The sequence below is a fragment of the Balearica regulorum genome, chromosome 17 (assembly GCF_011004875.1).
Source record: "Balearica regulorum gibbericeps isolate bBalReg1 chromosome 17, bBalReg1.pri, whole genome shotgun sequence".
Lineage (NCBI taxonomy): Eukaryota > Metazoa > Chordata > Aves > Gruiformes > Gruidae > Balearica > Balearica regulorum.
In genome coordinates, this window is record NC_046200.1 from 3,084,020 (window position 1) to 3,110,498 (window position 26,479).

Below are 26,479 nucleotides of genomic sequence, written 5' to 3' on the forward strand. Positions count from 1 at the left end.
GGAGCCGGAGCGGCCCCGCCGTCGGTCCCGCCCCTGCGGCCTGCGCCCTCCCCGCCCCCGCCTCGGCCGCGCGGGCGGCCTCCCTCAGCAGCAGCGAACCCCGGCCGCCCGCCCCTTTCCTCAGCACAGGGCCCAGCCCGCCATTGCCGCCCCCGAGGCCGCTTTCCCGCAATATCCCCCCTCAGGGAGAGCCCCGGGCCGCCATCACCCACCCCGAAGGCCACTGGAAAAGCCACAGCCTGCCATCGCCCTGGAGGCTGCTTTCCCTCACCCCGCTGCCTTTTAGTTACCAGAGGAGAGCTCCTTCAGAAGCAAAAGCAGGACCAGCTAGCCTCCTCCCGCACACCCACCGTGTAAGTGACTCCTACCATGCTTTACCCTTCCCTTTACACTACTGCAGATCATGAAACAGCCCCGCGGGGCAGCTGGCCACCTCACATCACCACCAGCGTCACCAAGAAAGGGGAAGGCATCGCTGCCACAAGGCCCCGGTGTCTCACCACTGCTGTCCTGTCCCAAGGACTGTCCCCACGCCTCCCAGGGGCCGCTGGTTTAAAGACCCAGCATAGCACTTCCACCCAGCAAGACAAGGTCAAGGGGCTTAGAAAACATTCCTAAACTTAAGGGACTCTTATGAACATGAGAAGATGCTACAAATATTTCATGGATTTAAACTATCTTTAATATAGTAAATAGCTTATTATTTTCCAGAAGCAGTCTGCAAGAAGCCAGGGCAGCTACAGAAGTAGCTGGAGGCCTGCAGCAGGCAGGCTGCAAACACGGCTGGAGGGATCAGCCTGCAATCGCAGAGGAAAGCTTGGGACGCAGAGGTTCCACTGCCAGCCCGGTGGCCCACACCTAACCCACGTACCTGCTCCGTGGTGTGCCTAAAGTAAGCACAGTTGTTCCAGGGTAAGTAAAGATTGGATTTCATCCTTCTCAAAAGCATAAAGGAAGCATTGGATCCTGGAGGTCAACATGAAAGCACAGCAGTAGGGCCAGCAGATGTATGTCTGGGGAGAGAACAGCAGCTTACAGCACAAAAACTCATATACATACATGATATATACAAAGGCAAGAGAAAAGATCTCTAGGTTGCCCTGTAGAACAAAACTCCATCACCAGGAGAGCAATTATATTCTAGGTGGCGTACTCCAAAGCATTTATATTAAATGGCTTATATTCCCTCAGTTCTAAGACCTCAAAAGAAAAAAAAAAAAAAAAACAGGCTCCACTAGTGTCATCCTCAGGAGGGAAAAAACAACCCCAAACATTAAATTGCCACATGCTACTTTTTCTGCTTTGTAAAACCAGAAATAAGATCAAGGGAAACTCAAGAGAGATAGCAAGTCTTGGGCACAGAAGGAAGAGGCATTCCTGCAATATCACAATTATGTCCTTGCAGTGATCTAATATTCTCCAGTAGAGAGCAGGAAATCAAGACAGATTACTGTGTTTAGGGGAGGAGTGGGAGGTCAAATACTTCCCCACGCACGAAAGGAGCAGTAAGGCACGGTCACATCACATGAGGGCTGTTAGAAACATTTCAAAACAACATTCAGAGTTTTACAATATCTATTTTAAGTCTGACGTGTAGTTTGTTAAGAACTAAACGTGAACTAAAAAAATCACAACCGCACATCAATAACAGCACTGTACACAGTACTTCCATGACAACAGCCTATACATTTACCTCACAAAATTATAAGCACGCCAAACTTGCTTCTTCCTGTATGAAGAGAGGGGTAACTTGCTAAAAATAAAGTTACTAGGTAGCAATGCAATTTTCTAAGAAGAGTTAGCAGTATACCAAACCATCGTTTAAAAGAGGGGTAACAATCTTACACTATGACTAACATTTGATGCAGTTCAGGGTTTTCTCCTCTAGTCATTCTCAGTGCAAATACTGCAGATGCAAGGAAAGAGGCATCCCTTAAAATAAATCCAGTTATTTTGGAGACAAACCTCTTGGCTTGCCTTCTTAAGATAGCATTTAGGTGATCGGCAACAGGTCAAGACTCCCGGCTATCCTCTCCTCCTTCACAGGAAGGAATTCCAGGAGGCAAACACTAAGGGGCCACAGCAGCATCTTTTGAGCATGCTTTCTCTTACTGTTTCTTTTTAGCAATCAATCTGCAGTGCAAGGTGAAATGTAGGCCACCACCTTCTGGTGATGTTCCTTCAACAGCGCAGGCTTTTAGCACAGGAGACAGCAATTTACCGACTTAGCATTCAACTGTAATACACACAGAACAGAGACACATTCGAGCTGTTTAAAAATATACCCACAGCGTACTCCATACCACTTAGCGGTAAGAGATTATCCTCCTAAATCTACAGACAGGAAGATAAGCATTCCCATTTTGATGAGGTGCAGGAGCTGAAGGACTCTTACTCACAGCCTCAGCCTGTGGGGCTGATGAGGCACTGGGAGCCCAGCCATCCCATTACCACTCCGCTGGCTCCTCTGCCCATCCCGCTCCCAGGCAAACCACAGGGCCAACCTCCAGCTCCGTCCCTGCTGCTAGGCTGGGCGCTTGCTCACTCCTCCTCCCTGTGCTGGCACAAGCCTTACCTGTTCAGAGGCCTTTCCTTCTGGGACCCGTCTTGAATTACATCCTCATTTCTACCTCATTTTCTCTCTCTCCAGTTCCATCCTCTATATAATTCCTTTATAGAAGTCTGCTGATTTAATTCATTAATCCAGAGAAGAAAAAAAACCCGAACTAAAATGAGTATTCTTCCCAGGTTAGTGAATTTCAGTGGTTGCTAAGAGGACGTTATGAGCACCCCAGTAAATGCGAGGGAGGCAACGAAACCAAGCTGGGAGCAGGCAAGCTGGCTGTGGCTTGCCCTCCTGGTAGCGGTGAGCCAGCAGACCAGTCCAGCTGTCTGTGAAACTGCAGGCTACTTTGGGACAGAGCACATAGGACGCTAAAAATAAGGTGGACACTTTATATCCATCTTGAATGTAAAGAATCTTTCCAAAACTCTCAAGGAGTTTTACACCCTTGCTAGCATTGGACTCGAGCGTGTTTCCAAACTGAAGTGTGTTTCCACACTGTGCCCTCCTCCCTCCAATTTAAGTTCCCACAACGCATTAGCAGAGTACCAGGTCAATAGCAAGCACCTTAAATTACCAAATTAATCTGCAGGTTGCTGCGATTACATTGGCCATCTCTGTTTGTTTGTTGTTGTTACAATAACAAACTGTTCCTGCCCCACTCAGTGTCCTGCAAGAATATTAAGACACCTTTGGTCCACTCATTTTTACACATTTCCAAATGAGACCACACCATAGAATGCACATTAAAAAATACCATTTATAAAAAACAGAAATTTATTGTAAATTTAAAAAAAAAAACTGAGAGTAAGTTTCTTGATAAAAATTATTCACACAGCATTCATGTTGTGATTTTTTATTTTATTTTTGAAATGAAACCATTGTACATTGTACAAACCATAACTACCGATGGAATAAATAAGTGAAAAATTATACTGCTGTACAACACACACACACACAAATCATAAGATGGAAAACGATTAGGTATTGAGGAAAACAAAATTCTTTACACCTTCTAACAGGCCCTTAGATATAAAGAACATTCCAAAACATGACAATGTTTATGTATGAAGATAGCCACCCAAACCCAAATATTTTATACTGCCTTGTTGATTATTTTTTGTTGTTTTGTAAGTGCCAGCACTTTTTGGAATGTTTAACAACTACTTTCCCAAGCATAAAAATTCCAAGGAATAGTTCTGCTATAAAATGTTTGGCTGAGTAAATCGCTTATTCGGAAGGCCTTCCCACATGTTCCACAAACTCAGCTAATTTACTTGCTTGCTTCTAGTTTCTTTTTTTTTCTTTTTTCTTTTTTTTTTTTCCTTTTTTTTTGTATCTATTTGTAACTGAAGCTCCAACATTCAGCATTGTAGCAAGGAAGCACTTCTTGATATTTGCACTATTTCTAAAACATTAGCTGTATGAGAACTTTCAGTCATCTTGAAGAAAATTACATCTCTCCTTCTGCTCCACGTCTCAATGCTTTCAATAAACCCTTTTACAGTGAGTTCATAAAACAAGTTTCTGGTAGAGATAGGTCCAAGCCAAAAAAAGCTGGATTTAGATCTGATTTCAAACCTCAGGTCGATTTGAATTCCATGTTCTGGTTTGGTCCCATCTGTACTTTCTGGCATTAAAATGTGTTTAATCACATCCGTTGGCCCATAAATGTTATCAGGCACTTCAAAAAAAGACTAATAACAGTCTTATACACTATTTTGGATTTCTTCACACCAGATAATGTCAAAGTCTCTTCCCCTGGAGACTGACAGTAACGGGTCTAAGGAACCCAAATCTATCTGCTTGTTCGGTTGTCTGTTGTCACTAGAATCTCTGGTTAAAAAAAAAGGTTCTGAATGTATTCTAAGCTGTAAATAAAGCATTAGTATTTTAGAAATAAAGCTTCTAGGAATATGGTTATGATGCCTTGTCTTGTAAGCCGCAGAACAATGAACAGTTCTGAGCAGAAGCCACAGGAGAGAAAAGGAAGTTTATAATTAAACCTGTTGATGTCAATAATGCCAATAAATGCTTCTATCTAATGAAAAATTTGAGGTATTTTTAGTGCTATTTATATATTTTATTTCTTCCTAAAGTACAGGAATTAGTTTCTAAACAAAAAGTCTATTTACTCCCTTGGAAATGTCTACAAAATTAAAATTAAAAACTTGCTGCGATGCACCTGAAGATAGGGATTAGTAAACATGACTACTTGTCAAGAGGTGGCATCTGATTTGTTTTGTTTTAGCATTAAAACCAACAAAAAGTTAGTAAATCAAAAATATTTTTAAGTTTGAATCTTTCTAGATTTGCCCATTTAATATATCAATAGAACTTCTCACAAAATATCACTTAAATCTGAATGTAATATACATACAAATCAATCGTCATTGACCAGTTATCCACATTTTAGGCATACACACAATTCAAGAGAGAATTCTACCGTTTCATTGCATATATTGTGCAAACATAGTTTTTGGCTCCTCATTTCCTTATTTTCAGAATGTTAATGGACTTCATGATCAGACCAGAAATCCCAAAAACTTATTAGGGAGCACACTGTTATCATGAATGATTTGCAATCAAATTTTATTCAGTTAGAATCCAAAAAGTTTTATTTCAACATAAAGGAAAAGTTCCGAAACTGAGTGTCATGTGTTATTTGGAGTTCAATCCTACAAACATCTTATGGAAGGTCAGTATTGGCTCCCCACTCCTTCCCCCCTTTATCCCTCCCCCCCTTCCCCGTTGTTTTTCATAATAAAGTGGTAATTGCAAACACAATGCAGTAGTCTAGTGCAAGCCATTTTCACTATTGGAGAATTCAGAAATAAATAAGCTTAATGAAGAGCTAATTATGAAAATGTATCAACTGGAAGCAATTTCTTTTTCATTTAAAAAAGTATTTACAGTTCTTAGCTTACAAACTATATGCAACCATTTTCATAGCTGTGAGATCATATTTTAAATTACAAGTTCCATCTCCCACACAAAGTGAAGACAGACTAAGGGCCCGCTCCAGCAATACATATGTACGTAGATACGTGTGTGTGTGTGTACGGTGAAGTGAGAAACCCGCAGTTCCCACTGACACCAGGTATTTGTAACTGGGAGCTCACCCTGGAAGTACGAAGATCAGGCCCTTATGACCTGACACAGATGGTTCTGCACTTCGACATGCCACGAATTTGAAGGGAGTTGCACATACTTCATGCCTTTCAATCAAGTTTAGCATAAGCACACGTCAACATAATTGGAAAAGAAGGAACATTTCTAACAATGATGTAGAGACTATGGAAACAACAAGGCTTATTTACAAGACTTGCTGAAAAGAAAAAACAAAAGAGAAATCCCAAATACAGTATTAACCTGGAACGTAGAAGTAAACATCTTATAAAGAAACAGTACAATGAAATCCAGTTCAGTGAAAACATGATATCAAAAAAGACCAATTGAAAATAAATTCACTGTGCATCAATCCCTTTGATCCTATTTATGTACATAGTGGAACTTTTCTGGAAAGCAAGTTGTACCCAGTACAGAGATCTGGACCTAATACGCAAGTATTTTAACTGCTGTGTTATAGTATATATTCAGATCTGGACACTATAAATGGTAAACAGATCATGTTAACTTCTGATGAAGTTAAGTATTTAGAAGACCAAATTTACAGTTGCGAATGCCATGCATTCAATAAAAGATCTCCACTATAGCTGCTAAAATAAAGTATCAAGCTCCTTTTTCTCCTTGGACTCCAAGAGTGAAAATGGCTTCCTGATTTGTATTTGTTAAAAATTTAAGCACCAGGGATTTAAAAATTAAAAACAAAACAAAAACCCCAAACAGAAAAGAAAAAGAAAAAAAAAAGAAAAAGCCTTACTACATGGCATTATACAAACATAGGCCACTTTGCAAAGGAGACAGTTGCAAAACAACTTTTAAAAGTTAGCACTGTTTTCAGAACACAAGGCACAAAACAAAAGCAGACATCACGCCAGAACAATGAACTTCACATGAAAGCTAATACCTGACCTGTACCATCCTTAAATATCTTACAATGTTAAATAGAGAAATGAAAAAAAAAAAAATACAGCAGCAACATAATTGTAATTTTGACTTTAGAAACAGTGCGTAGACCCCTCCTGAGTTGTTTACTCCAACCATTTCAGAGACAGTAACTTAAAAGTTCTCAATGTTTGTTTCACAGGAAAAAGTTTTCAGTGTCTGAGAAGTTAAACCTTTGTTAGGCTTTCTTGGATTTTTGCTTGGTAACTTGAAAAGTTAGGAGTTCTGTCCTCATCCAAGAGAAGATGCTTAAGTAAGGTTGTTCTATAATTAAGCCCACTGATGTACCTTACATAAAAACTGACCAGAAAAATCTATAGTCTAAATCTCTTCAACATTTTGTTGGGAAGCCTCTACTTTCATCTTTTTAGAAGGTGGCACTCCTTCAGAGTCCTTAATGAGGGGGAAAAGAAAAACAACCACGTTATCATTGCACTGAATTTCAGGCACCATAAACATCAAACAAGAAGCACGAACAAAATTCCCTGGTGCGTCATTTGTAAAATACAAAGCATCTCTGGATAGGAGAATGACGTGATCAAGTGCATTTGCTTCCTGAAATCACTCCTCTACTTATGTCTTACCTCAACATCTTTACACTTGTTGTCATCTAAAAAGGGCAAAATTCTAGTTCTGGGCTAAAAACCACAGCGAATATTCTGAGCAACAGCCTTGATGCATGGTTATACTCGGACTTCCCTCAGCTCCACACTTGAGCACAACCTGTACCAAGCGCACACAGATTTTCTCTTGCTGTAGCCAAAGCCATCTCTACAGGACAGAACACGCCAGGTTTGGAAAGCGCAAGGTGTGCACCGAAACAAGCCAACCACCCACAAGGAAAACCGACGGACTGAGCAGTGCTCTGCCTGAGGATCTCGGTGTGAAGGGGACAACTGCAGGGATAATTTCTTTCTCCCACCCACCCAGGATTTTCACCATACCAGTGAGTAAACATCCAAATATCTTGTCCACTGCATCTACAAAAATTAACTTTCCTAACTGCTATATGCATTTACTTTTATAGAAGGTATTTTACTTCTGAATGGTCCTCCAAAGGGCCTGTCCAGTAGCTTAGGTCCAAGCAATTTATTAACATGAAATTTTAATATTCCCTTACAAAACTAACCCAGACTGGTTTAGGAAACTGAAAAGTAAATCAGACCAATCTAGTCTTACTGTTCAAATTATGTGAAATGCAAGAAGCCGATTAAATTAACCACAAAACCAGATGCATGTACATTTAATACTCTACACCTGCTTTACTGTCATCACCTTTGGAAATGAGTCTAAATGCACAACTGGCCTCCTTACATTTGCTTTTTGGTAAAAAATACTCTTTTCCAAATTCCAAGTAATTGGGCATTTGCGCTTAAAGTTACCTGAGAGTTTTTAGATGCCTCTGTAATTATATCATTTTCTCCAGAGGACTGAATTTCTGCTTTCTCTGAACTATTCATGGAATTTTCCATTGAAGACTGTGAATTCTGTTCATCAGAGGTATCTGAAATTTCAAGAAATAATTTTAAACAAACAAATGAAAGCATTCAGCAGGAACTTTTCAGATGTCTTCTCATCAGCAACATCCCAAACACATAAATTTCACCCACGTGTAACCATTAATGATAACACACATAACGGTATGAAAATAATGAATTAAGCTCAAACTCCAGGACCAAAACCACTGGAGAAGACCTTTGCCTTCATGCTGCCATATACAATTTCTGGAATCAGTCCCTAGAGGGAGCTAAGCTCCTGCACATCCTCTAACACAGACCGATGTCAATGCTATTGGCAAACAAGTTGCAAAGTAAACTGCAAAGGGGCTGACCGCAAGGGAACTTGCTTCAAACCAGAAGTAAAAGGCAGCTATAAAAACGGCTGAATGGTAGTAGCTAATGGATCTAAAACTGTGTAGCTAAAGAGAGAGAATAAAGTTATCTGAAGTAAAATTCAGCCCTATATTTAAAATCCACTTTTTTGCTTGATACTACTTTTAAGATAAAATTCAGAAATTCAGCAAGCTAGCCAGCTTAACCATTAAGGTTGCAGAAATTTTAGTTCTGGTGCATACTTATGGAAAAGTCTTCCAGCTTATTATAGCTCTTACCTGCTTACCATTTTCATGGGTTATTAATTTTGTTTGTTTTTAAACCCTTCTCTCTCTCTCTCTCTAAGCAAAACTTACAGAGGACTCAGGGTTAAAGCATTCATTGACTCAGAGGGGGATAGGGACAATTAAAATGCCTTTACAGGTTAAAGATCCCTGAAGTTGAACACAGTATATCCAGAAGCAGAGACTCAATAGCAGCAACAAAGAATAAACCACCCAAACCCAAATGCCTTTCACTGTAAAAGGTCATTACATTTCTTTCAGTATCAACATCAAGACCAGTGTGAGGACTGGAACCCATTCCTTCCTTCAATTCATTTAAAAATCCTTTTGAATGAATTCTCAGAAGCATGCATGCAGTCTGGTTTTATGAAGTGATCTCTCCACAGGGCCACGACCCAAGAAACATATAAATTTACTCTGGATTAAGAGAAACGCAAGATCAAAAAAAAATTTTTGGCAACTTTGATTAATGAAGATGACATAACCAGTGAGTAATGGGTATTTTTGTGCTGTACTGTATAAAAAGCATCACAAGCATTTCTGAAAGTTTCTCTGACTGAATTCAAGATAAAGCAATGCCTATGATGAGCGGTCTCAAAGATTACGTTCAGCAAACTCAAACAGAATCGTCTTCCTTTCCATGTCTCACCAGAAAAGCATGTTCATACTGATGAAAAAACAAGTCCCAAGGGTCAGAAGGAATTTCAGTTTCCGTTGTGTATGTCTCGGGATACATTGCAATGTGAGCTACAGAGCACCCTGTGATGTGCCCATCTCAAAAACACACACCTAGAGCCGCTTCCACCAGGGACGGCTCAGAGGTGCTGTGTTCTCTTCCAGTTCCTCCTAACAACTACCACTCACACTGCTGCTGACCTTTGGGCAAGGGGACCTATATTTTACACAACCAAGCCCCAAGCTATCCCGATGCCTGTGATGACTTGGTTGCACAACAAAATGTTTTGAATGCACCTGTTTTCTTCGAGAAGCCCACATTAGGCATTTCTGACCGCCCAAACCATCTCCTAGCTTTAAGGAACCTCCCTGGTTTCAGTGCAGTAACGTGAGACAGACACACGAGGTCGCTAACCCTATCCAGCTGAATAATGTCACAATTCCAGCAGTATGATCGATCATAACACTTGGTAGATAAATAATTATTTAATACAATTTTAAATGTGGCATATAACCAATGAAAAAAACCCCACATTAATAATGGGTATTTTTTGCCATTACTTCTCCCTTTCATTTTACAGTAACTGGCTCTGGAACTAATCCAGAGAACTTGGTATGATTTTCCTCGAACCTAAATTTAGTCAGAGGAGCATGTATGCTATGTAACAACTTCACACAAGCAGGTTCAGACAATATTAGACCTCAGAGTAAATCCTTACCGTTCACGACGACCAAATATACTAGTTGAGATCTTCTTTGAAGGATATGGTGTTCTGATTTATTTCAATTTGGTGATTTTTAACCCAAATTAACAATGACAACATTTAACATACTTAACCATTCTGGTATTACCAAGATAAAAGCTCTAAATTTAAATTGGTTAGTGGATCTACTGAGCTAAGAACTAAATCAGGAGGGCATAGTTTAATTGCTTTGCTATGGGAAGAATTCTGCAACCAAATCATTAGAATGGTGTTAAGGACATCTTTTATCTGTTATAATAGGATGAAGAAAGTTATCTTCCCAAGAATATAAATACAGAGCATGTTTCAATTACCCATAAAGAGTGAGGTTCAGAACAATCTCTTAACCCACATGTATTTTTAATCTGTGCACAACTCCAGTGCAATATTGTAACACTTTTAGAAAATTTGGCCAGCATTCAGAGCTAACTTTTGAATAAATAGCAGGGTTAACAAAAAAGAAAGCTTACATTATAGTTCACACAATTAAAAAAATAATTTCGAAGTATCTCACCTCTATTTTACTTTAACCTTCACTAATGAACATTCACAGATCTATAAAAGTAATACTTTCCAGAATTTGTGTGATTACATGGTAGCAGCCATTTTAAAGAAGATTTTAAATTATTTCTTCTTTCAAGATTGAGATTATGACAACAATAAACAAAAAGTGTTTTGTTTGTTTCCTCTTTGAAAAGACCCTGAGTGCCAATCTGACCTTTCCGGCTGTATGGCAGGATCACTGGTAGGCCAGAGAGATTATGGCCCATTTTCACATAAGCGCTGAGAATTCAGAAACCATTTCTTTCAAACTGTTATTATTCAGTTCTTAAAATGGAGAAGCAAATAAATGATACACTAAAGCATAACAGTTTTTTGTTTGGCTTTGAAGATGGTCTTGTCAGCTTACCTTCTGAACCCGGCTGCTCCTTTGCTTCTGTCTGAGTTTCATCAGACTTTACTTCAGTGCCGTCTGCTTGTGTTGCCAAGTTCTGTTCTGGTGCCGGACTTGAATTACTACTGTTTTCTTGTTTTATTGGAGAAGCATCAGCTATCGAACTCTGGTTGCTATTGTCATCTGTTAACAAAAGAGTTAAAACCAAGAAAGCCTAATTTGACAAGATAAAAAGCACACCTTAATTCTTCCGTATTTTTCCTGTATTATTCCCTGATAACACGATAAAGTCTAGCTCGTTGGGGATCAAGTGCAAGCATTTAGACTAACACTCCATCTAACTTTTTTCCACACCACCACAATTTTTGCTTTTGCAGCCTATGCCCTAGTACAGGAGTTTTCTGGCAGTTACTAAAACCAAAAAAAATCCCCAAAGGTGTTCTAATACTATACAATAAACCCAAGAGTGTTTTACTCCGATCTCTTCCAAAGAACCCAAAATTTTGTAAGATGAGTAAAACAGATCAACTGAAGTGACAGTCTCATACTTCATATAACACAGGCCTAATTAAGTGTTCACACTGCAGATTTACAAATACCCATCACTACAATATTCAGATGAGAAGACAGGTTTTGAAGTGTGTCCTGAAGGGTCAATACCCTCCCCAAAAAAAACCCCACACCAAACAAGCCACAACAAAACCCCATCAAGGTAAAATGTAACATCCAGTCCCAATATCAATAGTTTCTAAGTGATAATTGTCCAGAATATTCTCTAGCCTCCAACAACTTGGATCCCAGTAACATTCTGCAGCACAGATCATGTCTTTGTAGTTAACAGGAAATATTCTCCCTGTACCCTCTTCCTGTGAAAACCAGTGACAGTGGTTTAAGTATCTCAGCTAATACTTTATCGATAGCAGACGGGTGCATCTTCCTGTAATCTTTAAGCCAGTCTAACACCCATGGGTAACCAAGAGGGAAGCTCCTATTCCCTAAAGAAAACTAACCCAGCAAAACATTGTTAGTTATATTACTAGCATGCCAAGTCGATCCGCCTCCCTCTGCATCTGTACAATCATTACATCCAAAGGACTTCACAAACACATAGCTGGTGATGGGATCATCTCTTTTCAGAGCAGTCTGAAGTCATATCAGATTAAGTTTATCATGAAATTGTACAGTATGGCTTAAAATCACCAAGTGCTATGTGATAAAAAAGCAAGCTGTATATTCACCTCATGGATAGGAGAAACAAGACTTAAGAAAATTAAATGATCTGACCAAGACAAGAGCTAAGAAGTTTGAAACAGATGAAAAATTAATCCAGATCTGTGAAAATCCTGCTTAGTCCTTTAATTGCAAGACCATACTTGCTGTGAACACTGCAAAAACCACCCAGAAGGCAATACAAGTGCAAATAAAACTGAAATGAAAAATTTACAACCCACTAAAAACTGATCCCCTCTTATCAGCTCAAATAGTGCTGTATTCTCCATTGTAATTGTTATCCAAACACCTAGAAGGTAAAAAATTGAAATAGAGCTCTGCAAGCTCCTCCATAATAAACACCAGGTTAACACTCAACAGTTCACACTTCAAAAAATAAAATTTGACCTAACAGTGCCTGACTGGCAAGCAAAACAATGTTTTCTTAAGCAGTTAATTTCATCAAGCTGAAGCAGGAGGAAGACACCAGAACCAGAGCTCGCTTTCTTGGCTCTCGCAGAATTCTTTTGACCTGACTCACCTATAGAGTTAAAAAGTACAAAACCTGCACAAATTATGGTAGGTGCCACTGAGGCTTTGGGGGTCTTTTGGTTCTTCAAGCAGCAAACTCAGAGTTACTACTTCACCTGAGTGTAGTAGTACGAATGGTAGATATTTCTATTTTTATTTTCATATTTAGCTCCACTAAAAAATTTTTTCCCCACACACAACCCAAATAAAAATGGCATTTAAACAACTGTTAGTATATCCACAGAAGAGAAAACCAAGATCCCAAACGAGTATCTGATGCTGTTTTCACTTTGACTCAACCATGCTGTCCATACATCTGAGCAACAGAGAATTTCACACTGTTAGCTTATACTTTTATAGCAGCGTAATAGGGTAATTGGGTCTGACCTGCTCCCACTCACCATGCATGTCCATCATCCCTGGAGAGGAGCTGTTCTCTGGAGTGGTCACTTCAGAGCCACATTTTTCATCTTTGCCTTTTTTCTTATTCTTATTTTTCTGAAAAACAAAAGGTACCACAAACAAATGAGACTACCACCATGAAGAGAAACTCATGTTGCAATATAAAACCTTTCCCACTCGTTAGTCCTGTAAGCATCTGTCTTTATTACATTGGCTTTATTTCTCACTTGAAATTATAACTGACATTATCAATAATGCATTAGTCCCAGTAACTGCAGGGCTGTTTTTCTAATTGTATTCTTCATGACACAAAACACTAGGATATATAATTTTTTATTCAGAAATTCTAGTAACAGTACTTAAACATGTTTTTCAACTTCACAATTTTTTTTTAAAAAGTACAAAAGCTCTCAATAATACCCCTTATTTTACAAACAGGGCATCTGAGGCACAATGATTAAATGGCTTGCAGAAACTGAGTCAGAGAACTTGGGAGGTGCTGGGTCCTAACTTTGTACTTAGTCCACAGAGCTACAAAACCAAGGTCAAAAGCAGCTCTGCTACGCTGGGAAAAGGGAAGAACATCACTGATCAGAGGCAGGGCTAAGATTCATGAAACTACCCTATTTCTGAGCTTGTAACTCTGCTCACTGTATGGTTTATGTATAGCAACACACCAATACAAAACTCAGTACGTTCTCCCTTTCATATCGGAAAGCTTGTAGAGTACACCTAGACAACATGCATGCATGCACAACAGGAATGATAACAGATCTAGAATTTTAACACTAAAGAGACAGCTTTTTACCTCTTTCTCAATGACCAACACTGCAGAGACCTCCTCTTTCCCTACAACTAACGCTGTTTCTTCATTCAAACTAAAAGATGGATTAAGAAAAAAGCAGACTGGCCTAAAACAAAGAGCACACGCAAGACAGTCCTGTATGAACAATAGGTCACAACATGCTCGTGACCAAACAACAGTATGGACTGCAAGCATTAAAACAAAGGAAGAGACAGTGGCATCCGTCACGTGGAAAATCTGCGCCTGCTAAGGGATGCAGCATTTTCAATTAAGAGGTGACGTAATCGGTCTCACAGGAGAAAGAGCCAGCTGCACTGCTTTTGGAGGATCCTGCGTGCCTGCTGAGAAGACAATTAAAAGCCTGACTCTAGGAAAAATGCTCGGCAACCCATCCATTTGGATAAGACAATGTCCTCCAGTGAGGGAAGGAGCTAAAACCACAATCGAGTATCGTCTAAGACTGCAGAAGAAATTCAACAAGTGATACCTGGAAGGACTTTTCCCTCTATTTTAAACAGATTGTTAGGCTTATTTTTAAATTGTATTTTTACTTCAGAGAAGCCAGATTTTATTCCCTAATATGTGAAACGGAGGTGAAAGCACGTGGACTTCTTCAACTTTGCAAAATGAAAGTTCAGAGGGGGCATAATGTCTCTCAGGTTTGGTTTTAGTTTGTTTTCAAAAAGGTTAAAAGGACACTTCTGCCACAAAAGAAATATTGAAAAATGACTGCGAGCAATTTAAGCTGAAAAGCTTTTTTTAAAAAGGTTTAACCATCAAAGTGGTGAGGTTCTACAACAGCCTTCCAAAATTAGGAGGAGGAAAGAGCCTAGCTAATTCTAGTTCAAAGAAATGTCAAAGTGGCTTAGGAACATGTGAGAGTGGGAAGCAATCTAATCTGTGTTCACTAAAATCAAAGACAACTTCCATTTGAAACATGAAGCAGTAAAAAAAATCCCATTCTCCTATTCTAGTAAAAAGCAAGTATACAGTCTGCTCCTTCACAGGTGGATGAAATCAGATACAGGAGGATGTCCACAAGAAAATAAATAGCCAAGATGACCCCTGCCCGATATTTATTTTTAAATACATGCACTTTTGTGAGAACTGTGCAATTGTGAGAAGTTCTAAAGCAAAGACAGAAATCTTACGACATCAAGCCTGCAGCAACTGCAGCTGCACAGCAGTTTCTACTCCTAATGAACAGAATGTGACTGTAGGACACTGAAGCAACTGGTCTTGAACAAGTGTCTCACTTGAACAAGTGTTCTCAAATCTGCAGCCTAAACCTAAAGATGATGGCTCAAAAAATACAATGAAACTCTGCGCACAGACCATTATATAAACTCATTCTTCTTAACAGAGAATCTGACTTCAGGTACCAGTCACCTTGAAAATTCATCCAGAAACTCACTAGAAATTCTATTCCAAAGTTCCATCATGCAAGCATAGATTAACTGCAGGAATACAATTTTCAGAAACAGTAAGCCTAAATAGCCTAAATATCTCTCTCTCACACACGTAGATAGCACAGGTTCTTTCCCCTATGTATTACAAATAATAAAATTAAGACCAAACATTTGGCAACTAGAAAGAACAAACCAGTTTCTGTAAAGAAACCAGGAACGGTTTCCCAATTCACAAGAGGTTACTTCACAGAGATGCTGCTCAAGCATTGGAAGAATACAAGAGGCTTACCACAACTCAAGTCACCAAAATCTGTGGTACAACCAAAGGCACAGAAAGAAACAAACTCAGTTAAAACAACACTAATCAAAAATTAATTTAGACTTTGAATAAGACAAGATCATGACGCTGTCTTGTCTGAAATAAACATCATTTTACACATTTATTAACATAGTAGTCTTCTTCCAGACAGGTCTTAACTCCTATTTCAAACCTAGTAAAAGCACATGACAGCCCAAGGAAGGAGTACCACACTTAGGATATATATTCTATTGTATCATTAATTTACTGTGGTACCATGGATAAATTTTCTCTGTATATCTCCATTTATAAAATGAGAGCAATGTTCATTTTGAAAAACAATTTGTAAGCCCTACCGACTTTGATTTTTACACTTATTTTTATGCCACATGATTGTATCATGGCAAATGAACAGTGCACACAAAGAAGGTAAACACGAAGAACATAAACATGATGCATACACCAAACATTTATCAAGAGAAAACACACATTACAATAGAAGCATGTCTGCTGTATTGCTTGGGCTGGACATCTCAAGACAAGTGATCTCATTTCCACAGGATTTTCCTACCCTTACTTCAGTGTTTTGCACCTATTTTTGAGCAAAACAGCAGTGATGCACAGATTGAGTCCCTTCGCCACACAGTTCCAAACCAGCTACTCTCCCTTAAAGCATCAGGCAGAAAGAGGGGAAACATAACTGATGTCTTAAGTTTCCCCCCTTCCCTGTCTCCCAATTATTATGCTGGAGAAAGTTTTCAAAAAATCAGTTTCAAGCTGAATGTTTAACAGTTATCTGAGAACTGATCCAAGTTGACTCTGGGAAGACTGCCACTCACTGAACCATCCACATCACTTTCTGTAGAGATCAACATTTTTCTTCGAGCTCTTCTATTCAAACGCTTGCAAGACCCACACCAGTCTTAGCTTAAAGGCTCAAAGAACAGAGAGCATATTTCTTTTGACTTTCCCTAAACATGAGCGTCTACATCTTGAAAAAAGCAAGACATCTGCAGGATACTTACATCATCGACTTTAGGCTCTGTTACTGGTACCCATTTGTAAATCCTTAGGGATGTGTCACCAACTGTCACCCACTTCTTCTCCCTATAAAATTACAATGCAGGAGAAGTTAAACTTCAGATTCAAAAGAAAGTGATCTACTATTGTAAGTTGTCAAGGGTTTAAATAGGCTATTAAGTAGGATGATCTCTATTACATCGTCTTTAGTACTGCATCGTGCAAATTGTTCTTTGCATTTCAAAAACTTGTTAGAGCACTGCTAACCTCCAGTTTTCTCAGGGCTGTTACTTGACTAGGTAACTGCAGTAGCAGTAATAAGATCTGGATTAAAGATACAGTTAAGAAGAACGGCTATTGAAAATGCAGCTTTAATGCCTACAATTTTCACTTGAGTTTCTAAAGAGCAGAAGAGGTTTTAGACAGACCAGTGTGTTTTGATTGTCATGAAGCTGTTTAATGGTATTAGAAATCTAAATGCATTTTGACCATCTGAGGTTTATTTCTGGGTAGAAATTTGCTGCTAGCAATTTAACATTCACTCAATACTCCTGTCAGACAGCTCTGAAATTCTAGCCTTAGAACCAACAGCCTTATTGGTAGCAAAATGTGCCATGATGCAGAATTCAGACTCTGGAGAGCCTAGCTTTCTTGGACAGGAGAGGCGGAGAAGGCTACCAGAGAGGGAAAAGCATAACCTACGGCACTCTGTGCAGACCCCTGCCAGCCAGCCACGAAGTCATGACATTGACAAATTGTGACGGAAATCTGGCTAGAGGGCGTCACTACATGAGGGGTCATGCAGACACAGAGTGCGGAGATGGAAAGGATGCTGAACGCTTAGTTAAGGGATGAATTCCTTGAGCTCTTTACATCAGAATATTAAAGGAAGGTCCACAATGCCAGAGAAATTTCATCACATTTCTGTGATCAGTTTTCAGGTCACAGATTACCACTGCTGGTGCCTGGGTTTGTAACATAGCTCTGCAAATGGATCGATTAAAAGTTAACAACAAAGACCAATTCCATTAAATATTCAGGAACATCTGAAATTAATTTGGCATGAGATCTCAAGCATTTTTCTTTTTCAAAAACACATTTAAATAATAGATTTGGGATCCAGTTATAGATTTTAAAAAAAATAAAAAAATGTTCTTTGCAGGATGGGAGAAGCTGGATGTGACTCCAAAGATATATATGCGATAGCTCCATTTTTAGAAAGGGCTTCCAGAATCAAAAGCAGCCACATTGTACAACTGCCACAAACATCCTCCTAACTATTTGTTTTAGCTACTAAAGCCAATCTTATTCGTTTTTCCTTTAGAGGAGGCACTTTCCTGTTTAAAAAAAACCACCAAACCTATATATGACAGTTTGCTACGTTTTGGATCTGTCCACAAGGATATTTTAATTAAAGTACATGACTATTCCAGATTAATTTCTTTCCCACTGCTCTTCCTGTAGCACAGTTTTTCCTCAGTGCGTTTAGATACATCCATTTGGGTACACTAGATGGCTAAAGTATGTCAAAACCCAATTTCACGCTAATTTGGAGCTCTACTGCTAGATGTGATAAAAATGACAGTGGAGATGAGGGCATGTCAATAATGAGAGCATACTTAATTGTGAAGAGATGATCATGATTTTTTTATTTTTTTAAGGATACAGGACAAACTATACTTATTTCTATTTAGGAAAACCTCTGAAATTATGGAAATAAAACCAACTGGGGTTTTGTTTTGAGTGTGGGGAGAGGTGAATAAATGCTTTTAAAAAAATCAAGATTTTAGTCGTTTCCTACAGCAAAATATTACTTAGAGATGCTGCACTGGAAAACCAAAAGTTCAAGATACCTGTTAGCATCTCAAAGCAGCCTCACACAGCATCTTCACTGGACAGACTGTAGAACACAGGAGGAAACCTATATTAGTAACTTTTTCCTTCTAGTATTAAAGTTAGCCCTGACATTTTAACTCTTTTGAGCTTCTTAAGTACCACTTTAAATTTTGATAACCCTCAGCTATAGGGATTTTTTTTTACTGAATTCAATACACAGTAATTCAGACAACAATGGGAATAAGGATATTTTGTGATGGAAGTACACCAACATCCCAGTCCTGCAAACACTTATGGCTAAAAAGAAAACCCAACATCACACTGCTATTATTCAAATATTTTACATGTCTAAGCATTTACAGTATTGAAGGTTTAAGACCATAAAAGTATTAATACGAATAAAGACGACAAGCTCCTCTAAAACTTAGTAAAATCATTGGCAGCACAAACACAAATTTTTTAACAAAGAAATGTAATGACTTTCAGACATTTAAGATCAACAGGGTAAAATAACTTCAGGATTTAAGATGTTTATTGCAAGTAAAGCTTAGAATATTATCTGTAATACTTACTGCCTTTCAATTTCAAACAAAAACCAAACTAACCAAACAAAAAAAACCCCCTCAAATTCCCAAAACCAGTTCTACTCTGAACACTCGCTTTTTATCTTTTGTGCAAAGACACCATATCCCACCCTGCTAATCAGGGACTTTCCTTTTCATTTAGTTAAAATTAACAATTTACTGATGCTGCCCATAACAGTAAGTTTGCTAAATGCTACACAAACTACAAAATATTCTCGTTGACCAAATGCCGGAGTAGGAATGAGGAATTAATGAACTCTTGTGCCCATTCTGTTGTGAAACCTTATGTAGTTTCTCCACCTGCTTTCCTGTCTGTACAATGGATCTGCTGTTGAACTCACTCATCCTGAGACTCTGACCAGAATTCCACCCCCATAACCCCATTCCACCTTTGTTAAGCAGCCACCAGGCAATATTTTTTATTACACCGTCCCCTGTTATACTATACAGGTTGATCTCTATATTGACTGGTGGATTGGAAAAGGTGGTTGATGGAACACCATCAACCCCAGAGTCAATCAGGCTAAAATTGTGGCAATTATCAACTTTACTCGCCCATGTCTAGCTGACAAATTCCATAGCTTTACTAAAAAAACCAAAACAACCAACCAAACAAAAAAGTGTTTCTGGTTTCAAATCTCTCGTGTTCCTCCATGAAGGACTCAGAAGTAACAACAATGGAAAATGGCAAAACTTAAAATATATACAATAATGTTTTTTTCTTTTAATCTTCCACACTGAAAAGTAAATTTGGAAACTAATCAATACACAGAAACAAACCCTTACATTTATCTGAAATTGTGTTAAAGCATTTTTAAATTCTGAACTGTATCTGCACAGCATTTAAAGGATAACCAAGGATATATAGGGTAAGCATTAGTATCAACACTTCTTTGGTGCTTATGCCTGAGGCATCTAATATCCTAGAACTTACATAATTATATACTCAATTCCCCATTCTAAATAGCCCAAGACTCTTAAATATACTTTATTTTGTATATTAACACTAGAGCCCCAAAGATGAATATCAAAGTCTGTGTATAAAGTAATATACTGGTGAGCAAACACAACAGTGTATATTACACTTATACATAAAGTGTCAAGGCAGCTTCTGCAGCAGCAGTGAGCACTAGAAACATTTGATGGCACGGAAACAGAAAGCCTTACTGCCAATATATTATCATTCAAGAAAAGGCTTTCACACTTGTTTGGCTTTTTACCGTGACTACCGTTTATCAGTGATCTGTATTTACACAAGGATTTGCTCCCACATACCCCATCTTCTGTTGATGATCACGAAGTGACGTCATAATGCTGAATTTATCACATCACACTCACTTGCATTGCAACAGAGTTTGGTGAAAATCACAGAATTATGACCTCCCTGTGGGATCAAGCAAAAGGAGAAAGGGGAATGGGAAAGAAAATGCCATTATTATACATAAAAAGTGCTGTAAGATGCACACAAAAAAAAAAAGTTTTTTTTTAACGTAGGCTTGCTTCTCAGAGCACACCTATTGCGATGTAGATGTTTCTCTAGTGACTAACGTGAAGTAGCCCCAAAGAGACATGGTGTTTCTTGACCACTGCAAATACAGTAAAATACCATGTAGCGTGAACGGACAAAGACTCACGGTTAAGGGTACCTTCTCTCTGAGCTTATTTAAATATGGCACATTACGAGAGTCCCCTCTCACTTACACAGGCCAGCATGTTTTTAAGCAAGTTCTGCCAAGTTCCACATTGCAACAAACACCTTTTTTTTTTTTTTTTTTTTTACAGTAAAGAGAAACATGGCTTATGCATGACAAAACTCTACCTTTTACATACATCCAACTTCCACTGAAGTCAAAGAGCATATCCTGGCTCAAAAAGAAATAACCGCGAGCCAGAAAAAAAACACAAACATAATTCAAGCATGGTAACGGCATGTTTGGGCCACTACAGTACTGCAGTACAGTTCCTCCACACACACTGGGTATTTTTACTTCAACTGCCACCACACGAACTACAATCTTAGCAGGAAACCAAGCACGGCCCATGTAGCAAGACTAAACTAGGGTGGCAATCGGTAATAGCAAACAGTCTTTTTCCGAAGACACCACGTTAAGAAGTTCTATGCCATAACTACTTTTCAGAGTGAAAGCCTATTTTAAGAAGGAAGCACGAGCGGCAAAACCTGCAGAAGCTCAATCTCAGAGCATTACATACCACACAAAAATATTTTAGCAAGTCTGAATGGAGACAGTGAACAGAAGAGCTACAGCAGCATGGCCTAGAAATTCTACTCTAAGCAACCACAGCTAGCAATCCCAATCAACGGTACCGGGTAACGATCTCACTGCCCGTGGTGACTTTGCTCCTCAACTTTTACAGAACGTGCTTTGTTTTAAGCTACATCCCAAGTCATGTCTGGCTCTACAACCAATTCCCTGCCCGAATAAATACTTAGCACTTTCCGTAAGTACTTTCACCAGTTGTCCAGGTTCACCTCTTCCTTCATAAGGCGAAATCGCTATCTCTAGATTAGGGCTCTGATGGGTCAGGAAAAGGTCAAAGGACTTCTGCAAAGATACTGCAATTCAAAGAGAAGGCAACACAACGAGATTTCCTCGCTCCTGGTGCATTCTCCATATCCCTATCCCCATCAGCCCCACCGTACCTCCATCCTTAAATGTTTGCACCATTGTCCAGAAGCTCAACAGTGCTATGTACCCATACAATACATTCACTGCCTCCCCAGACCTCCTACCACTTATGCTTGCCTCCTGCCCATTACTTCTCTTTTACTAAATGTCTACATTTTCTTTCATTTAATAAATCAGACTTTTACAAAACAAGAGTGTTTCTATTATTTTTCTAATGCTGGTTGAGTGCACACTAGTTTTTGCCTCTCTTCTTGAGAGCCCATTTAGAATCTACACATACCCAACGATCTTTAAAGACAAAAACCAATCCTGTACCTTTCACAATTCATTGAGATAAATTTATCCCAGTGGATGTTTATTAAAACAGACTGAAAGAAAAATCAGAAGTACCGTTTAAAAAAACGTTAAATTTCCATGGCTAAGAGAGTAGTTCTACATTTCTGCCACAGAAACACAACACAACCGTGTATTCTGTAAGACACGTGCTATGTGTTTTCTAAAATAGATCCTCATTCATGAGAGTGGTTTAAACAAAGGAGATATGGTTACGTTAATCTTGAGATAAAAACGTAACAACTTCACTGTTTACTACTAAGTTCTAGTAACACCAGAAGCGCTAGGCTCTACAAATACACATAAAGATAGGGTACCTGCATCAAAGGGCTCACTGTCTAAGAAAGAACACGTATTTTCTAAGGAACAAAGTCTGCGCTGATGGAAACTGCTTTCCAATAGGCACGTTCATAGACGTGGCAGTACGGGCATTCAGTAATATTACACAGCAAGGCTGCCGCACACCTTCACAGACCGATAAAGCTTTGGGCAGCACGCGCCGGAGCCACTGTCCGCTCCGAAGAGTTTACAGTTCAGTTTGCCTCTCTACTCATCTTCGGCATCGCTTTGAGCGTACAAGTCTCAGAAAACTCTGTTCTGTGAAACATTGGATGCGAGGTATTTTAATCTTCAGTGGCTGCATTTCCACAGAAGAGCTGTGGATGGCAACAAATTGCTCCTATTATGCAAATGAAACTGCACACTTGGAAACTGCCTATGTGGCTCTTCTGAAGATCCAGGAATTGCTAGTGTGTAAAGTTCAATTTAACAAGCCAAGTCTTCTCAAAACATTGAAACCACAAAACACAGAATCTCTCTTGCTAATTTCCCACTGTACTTAACTGCAGTTGGGGGGGGGGGGGTGAATCATGAGATTCACCTTCAAATTATGATTCCTTTAAAAATAAGAAAAATTGTTCATGTAAATACTTGTGAGATGCACACACAAAAAGCCATAGGAATACTTCTGACAACAATCAAAAGAATCATTGCACGATTCTGTACAGGAACTCTTTAGAGCAAGTTGTGTCTCATGAGGGTTAAAACGTACCAAAAAAAAATCTATTTATACCGTAAGATTTCTGGTTTATAGAGGAAGCCATAGCAACTGACATGATGGCAGAGAGCCCTTGCCAACAAAAAAAATATTTTGTTGAATGGCCAAGCTTCTGCCTCTACTCCTCTCTGAAATCTGCAAACTGGGACTCAAAGGAACTATGCTGAGCTCATGAATGAAATAGCTACAGAGAAAATAGTCCCACACATCCAACAACGCTCCTGGTTGAACAAAAGTCCTGTCACATCGCTCTACATTGTTCTGGCCCTTCAAAGCTGGCCCACCAGTCAGCAAACAGCACTTCAAAACACCACCCGAGTAGAAGAGAGTTCCTGAAACCAACCGAACTGCGGTGCTCGGGCTGCTCCGGCTCCCTGCACAATGGCTGGATTCTTTGAAATCCCCATCTCGTGCCCTGCGTTATTGGACACACGTCCCGATTCTTTGTCCGGCTCAAGCCAACGGACCCATTCATCTGCTCAAGGCCGTTTAAAAGGCAACGATCCTTTCCACCCAAATAACGCACGTTTAACTCTGTATTTCACTTTTAATGAAAGCAAAGCGTTAGCTCTGGGTTGCAATAAAAGCGTCCCCTTATTTTACCGTGTTCAAAACAGCTGATTTATGCAGATTAATATTAACCCAAGGGATTTCCCCGTGGATTTCAAATGTTTAAAGAAAGTATTTTAAGATACATGCACAAAGACTAGTGAACAGTCAACTTGCTGGAAGAAAGAGATTCCCTCTCGAGTCACACTGGCACTGCTCTTTATCCCATCCAAAAACCCCGGACCGACTGTGCGGAACATTACAGTGCCTGTTTTACTGTATTGTTTAAACACCTCATGTGGATTTTTCCTAACAAAAGCAGAGGGGAAAAAAAAAAAAAAAAAAAGACAAAAGCGGGAAAATGCCAAAACACGTTTAAGGCCTAACAAAAGGGAATTATTTCACTAGGGGTACAACCTTCAATTATATAATTTAAAACAAATTCCAGCGGCAATTACGCGCTCTCTCCTGCTCCGCTCGGGATTTACAACCGCCGGAGCGTTGGTGGGAGACGATCCCGCTCGGGTTGTCTGCGCTTACGTGCAAACCTCGGCAAGTTGAAAGGTTAAATAAATAAGGAATAATAAAAATTAAACTCTCGGGTGATTTACAGGGATATTTTAATGATTCTTTTTTTTTAAAAAAAAAATACTTCTTTGAGCTCTAGTTCCGCACAGACCCGGCGGCGGAGCTCCCCCAGGCCCGCTCCTCGGGGCCCTTTGTAGGGGAGGGCGGCGGGAGGAGCCCGGCCCGACCCGCCACCCGCCCGCCCCCGTCGCCGCCCGGCCCGACCCGGGATCCGCGGTGCGGTGCGGCGGGCCGGGGTCGGCGGGGAGCGGCGGGGGTCGGCGGGGAGGGGGCTCGGCCGCACAATGGAGCCGCCTCTCGCCCTCACACGCCGCCGCCGCCGCCGCCGCCGCCTTCATGTGACTCGCAGGAGCGAAATGGCTTCTGGGTGCCGCCGGCTCCCCGCCCCCCGCGGCCGCCCGGCGAGCTCCGGCCCCGTGAGGGGACGGCGCGGTGGGCGGCGGGGGCTGAGGGGGAACGGGAGCGGGGTCCCGACGCGGCGCGGCCCGCTCACCATTTGCGCACTTTCTCGATGGCCGCCATCACCCGTTTGATATCATCCTTCGCCCGGCTCCGGGTCTCGGCCCGCACCGACCGACCCGACATGCTGCTGGGGGAGGGGGGGGAAGGGAGGGGGGCGGCGGCGGCGGCCTCAGCGGGGAATGCGGCGCTCGGCGCTGCTCGCGGCGTCCGTCCGTCGGTCGGTCGGTCGGTCGCTCGCTCGGTCCGCCCGCCCGCACAATGCTCCCTCCGCTCGGCGCGGCGCGGCTGGGATCGGCGCTGCTCGGCTCCGCCCGCCCGCCGGGGCCCGCGCACTGCGCACGCGCCCCGCGCCGCCGCCGGCAGCCCGCGCGCGCGGGGCCGGCGGGGGTGGGGGGGGTGGGGGAAGAGGGAGGGGAGGAGGGGCTGGCGCGCGGGACGGGCGCTGTGAGGGGGACGGTGGGCGCCGAGGTCAGCCCGGGCGCCTCGGTGCCTCTGTCGGCGTCGAGGGGGTAGAGCCGGGGGAGGAAGAGGGGCGAGCCGGGGGAGGAAGAGGCCGGGGAGGGGCGGGGGGGGGGGCGCTAGGCGCCTGGCTCCGAGGCTGTCCCCGGCGCTGAGGGGCCGCCGCGCCCCCTCAGCCACCGTGGAACCGCGGGGACAAACCGGCGGGGGCCTGCGGAGGAGCCGCCGTGGGAGCTGTCTGGGGGAGGCCGGCGGGGCCTCCCGCTGAAGGGTGTCCGTGCGGGGGAAGAGTTTGGAGGCGGCAGCCGGCCCCGCGTCTCCCTCTTGCCCCTCCGGCACTGCCGGGGCTGTGTGAGCCCGCGGGCAGGGAGCGCGGTCCCCGGCCCCGCGGCGTTGCGTGGCGCGGAGCAGCCCCGGGGGGGCTCCGCCAGTGACAGGGGTCCGACCCGCTCGCCCTCAGCTCGGTGCGGAGATGCCGGAGCAGAGCCCCGCTCCCGGGCAGCCGGCTCACGAGTGACAACCCCGTCCAACCCTTGTGCAAGTCGCTGTGACAGTATCGCAATCGTCGATCGGCAATGCTTCCTGTTGAGCAAAACGTCTGCCTAGTTGAACAGAATACTTAATAAATCTGTAACATGCAGGGGTTTAATTTATTTTTTTAATTGCAGTGGTTATCAGGTTTCTCAGCTGCCTAAAATAATTCCAGTAATTTCCATGGAGTCGGGCTGATTTTAAGTAGCGGAAGATTTGCTCGGACACAGATTGACGGAAGCACACGAACATAGCAGTAAGTGGGCAGAAAGCGTTACGTGCAAAGTGGTGCCCTGCAGAAAATTTCCCGTGTCGCATCCCCGCGTGTACACATCCACACTTGTACTTTTGGTCGTGGTGCTGCTGGACTTGTTCATTAACTTGCACCTAGTGCACACCTCGCTGTTTGTAGTAATTGTACAATCACAGATACTTTCAGAGTACATAACAGCGATCTCTGTTTAAAAAACATTGCCGTTGAAAGGAATGCTTCTTAAGAGCCTACATTATTATTCAAATTGATGCTGAGGATGATGTAAAGAAGGAAGCACGTTCAACAGCACTTCACTGATCTTTCTACAGCAACTTATATCAGCCTCATTACACTGTTTATACAAACACGGTAAGATGCTGTCCCATTGGTATTACACTACTAATTGGAACTACTACTTTCAGGAAGAAAAAGAAAGTTTTAAAGG

General features: G+C 41.4%; 1 protein-coding gene and 1 long non-coding RNA gene across 3 annotated transcripts; one reads left to right on the plus strand and one right to left on the minus strand.

Moving 5' to 3' along the window:
* Positions 1-43: 43 nt before the first annotated feature.
* LOC142604258 (uncharacterized) lies at positions 44-7,609 on the plus strand. The gene is made up of 3 exons (XR_012838136.1): positions 44-353; positions 712-912; positions 7,391-7,609. It is a non-coding gene; the product is annotated as an uncharacterized LOC142604258 (long non-coding RNA).
* Positions 3,404-25,116, minus strand: BCL7A (BAF chromatin remodeling complex subunit BCL7A). Of its 2 annotated transcripts, XM_075769626.1 has the most exons (7): positions 24,823-25,116; positions 20,430-20,538; positions 16,740-16,821; positions 13,202-13,298; positions 11,076-11,243; positions 8,014-8,135; positions 3,404-7,024 (listed from the first exon to the last, which is right to left on the minus strand). In XM_075769626.1, exons 2-7 carry the CDS (start codon positions 20,462-20,464, stop codon positions 6,953-6,955), a joined length of 576 nt encoding a protein of 191 aa, XP_075625741.1. In that variant the 5' UTR covers positions 20,465-20,538; positions 24,823-25,116; the 3' UTR covers positions 3,404-6,952. The 2 variants fall into 2 exon arrangements, with proteins under 2 accessions (XP_075625741.1, XP_075625740.1); XM_075769625.1 differs by lacking the exon at positions 20,430-20,538.
* Positions 25,117-26,479: the final 1,363 nt, after the last annotated feature.